Genomic DNA, 8,876 nt, shown 5'->3' with positions numbered 1-8,876 from the left:
TAGTGGGCGGGTCTATGAGTCTAGACATCAAAAGAGCAGAGCTCTCCTGATAGATAAATAGATAGATCGTTTCTATTATTGCCAACAACATGTATTGGATGGTTTTGGCGTTAATAAAGCTTTTAATTTAATTATGTTATATTATTTTCCCTGTCAGTGTCCTTGTGTAGGGTGTTAAATATTGGCAATATTTAAACAACCCTGTTAATAGATTATTTTGAAACTAAAAATACATGCACATATATAGCATATTAAGCTCTCATATAAAGGGATACCGCGAAGTATGTTCTGAAACAAAGAAATGGCTTGTCGAGACTTTAATTTTGACAGTGAAGGAAGTAGTTACTCACTCACTGATGGTTTACTTCCTGTTCTAGACGCATGTGGGAAGTCCACGCGGATAGTTGTTGATCTGTTTAAGCCCAGATGCGGTGTATGAGCCGTATGCTGTTTGTAAACTGCTCGAATAATTAGTTTAAGTAGTATTTTTTTAATAAACCGTTGACAACATGGTCCGAGCAAGAAGGTAGGTAAAGTTGTCCATTGCTGGTTTTGTGCGGTACTACAACGGTAGAACCTCTTCACGCAGAGCAGCGGTTTATGAAATATGTTTACTTGGTAATTTGTATGAATAGTCATTTTATAACTATGTAGTTGTGTGTCTGCATTACGACGTGTGTGCAAATGTTAAGTATTAAGTAAATATTAAAAATGAAGTTCTTTGTGGTTCTACAATTGCAGTGTAGTAATACTACATTTTCCCCAAAAGGTTAGTAAAAAAGCCCAGAGCAAAGAAAAAGCAGGAATATGACAGTGATGATCCTGAAGCTTATAGAGATGAAGCCATTCCAGATAAGGTAAGTAGTTAATTTTTTTCTTGTTGTTTTTAATTATGATTATCTGATTGTAAACAACCTTTTCCCCCTCATCAGAAATCGTCAAAGTATGTGGAGGATAAAATAGATGAATTCCACAATCAAAAAATCTCAGTGAGTTATGTTTTCCTCATGTTCTTTATGCATGCAACAATATTATCTTTTTACATAATATTCAAGCTTTGCTTCCGTCTGTAGAAACTTTTGGCTCAAGGGGTTCAAGAAGACAGCGATCCAGAGGATGAAGATAAAGAGGTAAACAAATTCCCTTTTAAAACTGTCATTTTTAACATGGGGATTTCTTAAAGGATATTAGTAGTTTGACCTTTTCTGTGTTGCTTCGTGATCAGCAATAATAGTTGTTGTTGTTTTTTTTTTCTAGGAGGAGATTATGCCCCTGGCACTTTCTGATTCAGATGATGAAGAGGAGGAAGTGCAGGATGAGGATGACGAAGAGACAGACATGGAGAGTGACTTGGAAGGAAAGGAAGATGATGGTAAGATTTACCACAAACACTCCTAATGCATGGTTTTTATGTTACAATGTTATTAAAGAAACATTTATAAGAATATTCAAGTATTTTCTCCCACTTTAAAAAAACGCTCAAGCATGTTTGATGTATTGTCTCTGACACTTTCATTTCCTTTCTTCCAGACCTCCCAAATGACATGGCTTGGGGAATGAAAAAGAAGATTTTCTATGATTCCGATTATATCACTAAAAGTAAGGATTTCTTCATTTTATCTTGTCATATATAAGATAATATATTGGACTTTATATGTGTTGATGATTTTTGTATTTTTGCAGAGGGAAAATCTATTGATGACATAGAGACAGAAGACAAAGAAGAGGAAGAGGAGGCCAAAAAAATTCAAACGAGATTGGCAGCCATCCTAAGTGAGGAAGACTATGATTTAAACCTGCTTGAGGTACTCCATTTCATTCTCTTTCTAAAGCTACGTGTGGAGTTAGGTGTTTGCATCACATCAGCCAAGGTCCTTTTAACCTTTCTGCGGTCTTTTAGGAATTTGCAGTAGAGACGGAAGCGGAGAAGGAGGCTGAAAAAGAGGAAAGGATTGTAAAGGATTTAAAGACCATGTCACAGAAAGAAAAGCTCAAACTGTTAAAGAAAGAATCACCAGAATTATTGGAACTGATTCAGGACTTCAAAGCAAAGGTAGAGGGTTGCTGCAGTGACCGCAATGGTATTTGCTTAATCCTATTTGATTGATTATTTTGAGTGTTTATTGCATACCCAGCTTACAGAATTGAGGGAAGAAGTTCAACCCCTTGTGGAAATGGTCAAAGATGGACGGATTCCTCCTGGAAAGGCTAGTCTACCTGATTATAGCTCTTGTTTTTATGCTATTAAAATTTTTAATGTAGTGTAATTATACTTTAAAATTTAGTCTAATGTTGATTTATTTTTGCTTTGTGTATATTTTTCATCTTCTAGGGTGCAAAATACCTCATTACCAAACAGCAGCTTTATCTAAAGTAAGCATTACCTATGACATTTTACATGCTCTTCATTTTCTGATTGTAATCTTTATAGTACATCACAGTTATATTCATAGCTCAAACATACCAATAAAAAGTTTAAGGTCAGTAAAACTTGTTTTTAGCAGGACACATTAAATTGATAAAAATGTTGTTTTGTTTTTTTAATAAATGCTGTACACTAAATTTGCCTTTTTTTTAAAAAATGTTAAGCAGCACAAATGCTTATCATAGTTTTTTTATCATTGATAATTATCAGAAACGTTTCATAAGCAGAAAATCAACATATTCGAATGGTTTCTGAAGGATCATGCTAAATAGTAGCAGCTTTTCCAACACAGGAATATATTGCATTTTAATGTAACGTTTATGTATTAAAATACAGAAAATAAATAAAAATAAATTGCAATTTTTTGCAATATTACTAGTTGTACTGTATTTTGATCAAGTAAAAGAGTATAAGTGGCTTCTTTTAAAAACATCACTGAATATTTCTTGACTTGAAATTCTGCAGTATTCCCTGTTATCTCTTCACTATGAATTTTCCCTTTTTTCCAGCTATTGCACAAACATTAGTTTTTATTTGGTTCTAAAAGCAAAACGAATTCCAGCACATAATCATCCTGTGATCGAGAGATTGTTGACCTACAGAAATGTAAGTACAAACAAATGTAGCCATTTTTCACAGGTAGCCAAAAAAAAAAGTACGCTTTCAGAACTTGATTCTCATCATCACTTTCACAGCTGATAAATGAACTTGGAGCGGTAGACGCTAGACTGGCTCCTCAGCTGCGTCGACTTCTCTCTGGAGAACAGCCAGATAGAACTTTAAAGAAACCAGCAAGCAGCAAACATAGAGTAATTACTAGTAATTACATTTTAATTAATAATAGCATTGGCTCCAGTTTTCCCAGGTCTGACGTGTCTTTATTTTAGGTTTCAGAAAAGGCTGGGCTGGAAGGAAGCGAGTCTGAATCGGATGAGGAAGCGAATCTGCGCTTTTATAACGCCATGGCACAGAGACAAAAGCTCAAGCGGAAGAATGAAATGCAGGCCGAGGACAGGTGAGTCCATTTCCGACATTTGCATTTTGTCATAAATAATGCTTCAGAAACCTTACTGTCACCGATCGCATTTCCAGATTGGTGGAGGAGGAAAAGCTCGCGGGAGATGCTAAAAGAGGGATCACCTATCAGGTGAGGTGCTGATTAGATCACGCCTGCTCTGCTTGCACCCACTTCTCAAAATACTTCAGCGACAAATGCATTCATTTTAAACAATATTAGGGACAGCGTTATCGTAATCTCATTTATGTTTTGTAAAAAGATGTCCAAGAACAGAGGGCTCACACCCAAGAGGAAGAAGATTGATCGGAATCCCAGAGTCAAACACAGAGAGAAGTTCAGACGTGCCCAGGTTCGTCGGAAGGGTCAGGTAAGTGTCACAGGATTCTTTTCCACGCTTCTACTTTTGTTCGTAAAATACAAGGTATCGTCACTACCCAAGATGGACACTGAGCTCAGATTATGTGTGTCAGGTTCGCGAGGTACGGCGCGAGGAGACGAGATACAGCGGAGAATGGTCTGGTATTCGCGCTGGAGTCAAGAAGAGCATCAAACTCAAGTGATAAATCTGCAGATGACGTTCATCCAAACTTAAACGTGATATTAAAATGGACTTTTCTGGTGTTTCTGCATCGTTTACTCTATCACATGTTAACAGACAGATTTGACATGCTTTATACAACAAGTGAAATAAAGTCTAACAAAATCAAGCTCTGATCACAATAACCGCTCAATTATTTTGGTGATACATGTGCAGAAGGTTTTTTAATACATTATATACGTTCAGTGTTTCAAAATTTCATAAAAATACTAAGCAAAGGCAACATTAGGATAATAGTTAATATAATATAGCATATATTGTTTTGAAACTATGGTTAAAGGCCAAAGAAAGAATAAACGGTATTTCTAATTGTACTGTGGAAATTTAATATAAAGGAAAAGATTAGAATAAATTATTAGAGCTGTAATAATCTATTTAATTTCAACGTTTCTGAGCTTGTAATTTTTTTTGAACAACAAACAAATCGATTTCTTTTTAATTACTACAACAATAACTGATCCCAGACCTGCCTTGAGCTTACAGCACATGTAGCAAAATAACAGCAAGGTTTTTCATGACTGCGGAGACATAAATTGGCCGTGTGCTGCAGTCAGACTGCTGACAATCCTGTCCTCGATCTCCACCTCTTTCTGCACTTCCTCATCTGTAAGGACCAGCTCTTGTTGTGTGTCCTTGGTGACAATAACCACATAACCACGGCGTGTGTCGAGAACATTTGCAACCACTGCCTGGTGGTTGTATGTTTCTAAGGCCTGCCGTGCTCGCTCCAAAAGAATGGAGGGGTTTGTTTCCAACTTGAAAGAGATGACAAATGCATTAGGTGCCCAGTCCTTCACTAAAGGGGACAGCATCTTGGGAACCATCTTCATACTTATCTAAAAAAATAAAAATACATGAATGAATTTGTATGATTTGCAGCCTAGATTAGCTAAATATAGCATAGCACAGGTTTCTTTTTAAACTCGAATCCACAGACTCTTGCACGTCTTGATTTTGCAGAGTTAACATATTTTGTGGAACATTTTAATCCAAAAGGTTTGTCTTGACCAAATCCCTACACCTAAACCTAACCTTAACCATTAGTAATCTCTAAAATCTGAGGAAATGATAGATGAGGTCAACAAAGATGATGCAGCAACATGTTGCACTTAAAATCAGGTTCTGCACGGACCATGGAAAAGATTGGATAAAAAACTGAACTTAAAAATGGTTTAAATAAAGCAATAATAGAAAATACACTGAAAAAATGCTAAGAGATCAAACAGAACAGTATTGTAATGACTAGAAAAACATTACTGTAACATGAAAATCGAAATATTGTCCAGATAATAACAAATTAATATACATTTTTTGCATACATTTCATTTTTATTCATAAAAATATATAGCTTATGCTTTTAAAATTTTAGGACGAGGTCCCTTGCATGAGGATGATCATATTAAAAGTGGTCTACACAAAACTTAAAAGACTTTAAACCCCTGTCCTAGCAGACTGAATTCATATTTGGATTTATTATACAGCACCTGAAGCGGCCCATTAGAGGACTGGATTTTGTGTTCTGGCATTTCATATGCGGGGATGTAGAAATCAGAAACAGCAGCAGCCAAATAAAACATAGCCTTGGACCCTAAGAAAAATAGAAATGAATAACAACTAGTATTTCCACTACAAAATTACTTAGCCTCGAACAATCGATAAGTGGATTTGCTCACCAATGGAGCTTAACGCTTGAGCTGCTGCCTTGAGTAGATGGAGATACTCTGACAAGGTGTTGAATTCCACCGGCAGCAGCAATCCTGCGGCTTTCACCGTCTGATAGCGCTTTAGAACCCTTGCGATGTTCGGAAGTGTGTTCTGATCCACCAGGATCTGACCAGCATCCTCCTGGCCAGTCTCAAATTGCAAGCTATCCAGTAAATTGACCCCTGTGTACAGACGAGCGTACGGATAGAGAGAGCGATGCCTGTGCAGAAAGATCACCGCATAGCCCGAGTCCAGAAAATACTCAGCAGAGGAGGCCCCTCGCCGACCACTGCTGAAGTTGTCCAGGAACCGTACTGTTCGGGATTCCAGAGGAACTTTGGTTCCTCCCGAGGTGATAAGGACTACTCTGCGCCCGGCCAGTCCGTGATGTTCAGCAAACTCTGCCATGAGCTTCTTGACCTCCTCCACATGAGAGGGGACGGCAAACTCTTCAGACAGTCCTTCGTCCACTGCCTTTGAGGCTGAGAGGTCGCAGTGGGCCATTGTAAACCTACAATACATAGGGCTGAGTCAATAAATCACCACGCATGCGTTCATGAATGAATTATGATCGATTCTGACAGATTTCAGACCTTCAAATAATATGACACTGTATGCTGCATAATTAGCCCTGAGCAATTTACTGTTGGTCAACAACAATTAGGAGGTAGGATGAATGTTTTAATTGTGAGAAAATGTACACAAATCATGTGTTGCTCCCTAAAACAATACGTTCTCGCTGTCAGTGTACGTTAAGCTTCTCTTATTATCGCGCTGGTATTATTAAATGAACATAATAAGATAAAGAAATGTTTACCTGCTTGCTTCTTCACAAATAAGTCGCGCAAGAATATAATTCACCTGCGAATGACCCTAATAAACTTGGACTTAGTGTGTGACAGATCAGCAGGACCAGTACTTTCTACAACTTATTACGTTTGAGCTTGTACTGCGCATGCCTAGCTTCGGATGACGCGGTTGGCTCTTTCAGAGGGCTGCTGTGAAAATTTCAAAATAAAGGTTTTCAGATTTTTTTTTTAATGGCAAACGCGGACCATAGTATGACAGACAAAAGAAAGCACACAAGAAAACAAATAAAAGAAGTAGAGAATGGTACGTAATTTGTTTAATGTAATATGTATACTATATATAATATATAGTAAACAGTTTTGCAATTATCCATCCAAAATAAAAAATATTTTTTTATATAAACTTTGAAGAAACAATCATCAGCATTTGTAAAACATGTAATCCACGTTCGGCTCACAGGGGGCAGCATTGTTTAAGCAATACGACATGAACATTATTTTACAGCTTAAAAGCTGCAAATCGTTTTGCAAACGTTTAGAACCGGGGTCATAAAAACTTTGCATTATAACTGTGATATTTACACATCCTACAGATTAATACTCTTTGTTTTAATATTCACAAGTAAGATAAGATAAAAATAAGAATTAAATAATAATAAAATAAAAATAAGGAAGTTATTTGAAACCAGAAACACGCGTGCCACAATGCTACAACAAAAAATGAGGAATATTTTTCTTCCTCCAGACAAACGATTCACAGCGGGGAAACGTCTTTATTTAAATTATTATTAATAGTACTAATACTACTCCTACGGTATTGTTATTATTTTAAACCTTTGTTGTTTTATTGCTAAATACATTTGTGGTGTTGTCCACATTTACTTATTAGGGAACATTTTTTTTAGTAGATATATATAGATAGCATTACCTATTTTATGTTATTAGCAGTAATAATGTTTCCTATTAATTAATTAGGCATTTAATATTTAAAATACCGAAGATTCCTGACGAAATCATCCTGTGTGGATTCAAAAACTGATAAAAATCGATTAATTGTTCTTATTGATACATGTTATTATTTATTTATTTATTTATTTTTAAAGCTTGTAAAATATCCACATCTAAATATCTACTTTATTTTCAGACATAATGCTACTCTTTGGACAAAGGCTTTATGATCTGTGCTTTATTAGCAATAATAAAGTTTCTTTTGAATCGACTAATAAAATATTATATTCTGTATTGTTTTATTGTATGTTATTTTTACGATTAGGATAAATGTTGTAATTTTCGTGATAATATTTGTGTATATTAAAGGCACTACTTTCCGGCTGCAAAGCCTGTCGCAGCTTAGTACTGTGGGCCGTTCTCCGGCTAATGTCCAAAAGTAGTTCCGGATTTTTGATCCGCGCAGTCCCCGGATGTTAGCTATTCAGAGAGAAAGACGAACGAGCGAGAGAGAGAGGCGGAGAAGCTAGGAGACGCCACGGACAAACCGGTAAAGGGATTGCGGGTCTCAAACCCACGATAAACACGGAGCGCTGAGGCTCGTTTCGAGGAGAGAGAGGGAGCTGTGATCGAAAAAAGGAAGGGGAGGGGACGGCTAACTTTGACAGACCTGCACTGGCCTCCAGTAGCGGACGCGAGCCCGGGTGAGTGCGGGTGAACGTTATGAGCTCGCGACATGGAGCTCGCGAAGTTGAAGTCAGGGCCCGCGAAAAATGGACGACTTTAACTGTTAGTTGTGTGCGGCTGAAGTTCTGAGCAGAGCGGGAGGACAGACGTTCAGGCCTCAAATGGTATGCCTGCTGCTGCCGCCGCCGCCGTCGGTCGGGGGCAGGTGGGGACACTGCAAGCTCCTCTGTCACAGCAGAACAAGTTTAGTTAGCAAGCTGCTAGCCGCCAATACGGGTTTTGTCAGACAGGTAGCGAGAGTGAGCTGCTAATTAGCCGCCAGCTTTACTTTAGCTCGCCTGCTATTTGTGCGCGTATCTGACAGGCGTCTGACTTGAAATATTTGTGACTGAAACTCGGTCAGTAAGCCGAGCTGGAAGGGAGCTCTTCGACCGGGAACTGCCAAACGAGCAACTTTTGGTGCTGTCAACTAACAGTAGTCGGAGGTGGAGGCCGTATCTATTAATATTTTGGAAACAGACGCGCGGCAGCTGCGTGTCATTTTAAAAGCGAATCCCGGCCAACTTGTGGGGGCCCTTGGTGTGCACGCGAGCTCGGGTTTGCGCAAACGAGAGATGCGAGGTTGTTGATGAAGCGTTATTCTAATGTTTAGTTTGACTTTACGAAGTTGTGCGCGAGTTATCGCCT

General features: G+C 38.0%; 3 protein-coding genes across 3 annotated transcripts in view; 2 read left to right on the top strand and 1 right to left on the bottom strand.

The window, feature by feature from the left end:
- Nucleotides 1–356: 356 nt before the first annotated feature.
- On the top strand, nucleotides 357–4,150 carry utp3 (UTP3 small subunit processome component). Its single transcript, XM_043252673.1, has 16 exons — nucleotides 357–526; nucleotides 770–857; nucleotides 933–989; nucleotides 1,074–1,130; nucleotides 1,258–1,372; nucleotides 1,531–1,599; nucleotides 1,684–1,805; nucleotides 1,901–2,053; nucleotides 2,136–2,207; nucleotides 2,333–2,373; nucleotides 2,935–3,031; nucleotides 3,121–3,234; nucleotides 3,313–3,440; nucleotides 3,518–3,572; nucleotides 3,703–3,810; nucleotides 3,914–4,150. The coding sequence occupies exons 1-16, from the start codon at nucleotides 510–512 to the stop codon at nucleotides 4,001–4,003; spliced, it is 1,383 nt and encodes a 460-aa protein (XP_043108608.1). The 5' UTR covers nucleotides 357–509; the 3' UTR covers nucleotides 4,004–4,150.
- On the bottom strand, nucleotides 4,055–6,698 carry ppcs (phosphopantothenoylcysteine synthetase). The gene is made up of 4 exons (XM_043252674.1): nucleotides 6,563–6,698; nucleotides 5,715–6,256; nucleotides 5,526–5,629; nucleotides 4,055–4,877 (listed from the first exon to the last, which is right to left on the bottom strand). Exons 2-4 carry the CDS (start codon nucleotides 6,247–6,249, stop codon nucleotides 4,554–4,556), a joined length of 963 nt encoding a protein of 320 aa, XP_043108609.1. The 5' UTR covers nucleotides 6,250–6,256; nucleotides 6,563–6,698; the 3' UTR covers nucleotides 4,055–4,553.
- A 1,281-nt stretch (nucleotides 6,699–7,979) lies between these two features.
- foxj3 (forkhead box J3) overlaps nucleotides 7,980–8,876 on the top strand; it is a 73,909-nt gene continuing 73,012 nt past the window's right edge. Inside the window, exon 1 of the mRNA XM_043252033.1 lies at nucleotides 7,980–8,206. The gene's annotated coding sequence lies outside the window, so the exon portion shown is untranslated. The remainder of the gene's footprint in view (nucleotides 8,207–8,876) is intronic.

This window comes from Puntigrus tetrazona, chromosome 11, assembly GCF_018831695.1.
Source record: "Puntigrus tetrazona isolate hp1 chromosome 11, ASM1883169v1, whole genome shotgun sequence".
NCBI classification, from domain to species: Eukaryota; Metazoa; Chordata; class Actinopteri; order Cypriniformes; family Cyprinidae; genus Puntigrus; species Puntigrus tetrazona.
Note: the sequence above shows the minus strand (reverse complement) of the source record. Positions and strands in the feature narration are given on the sequence as shown.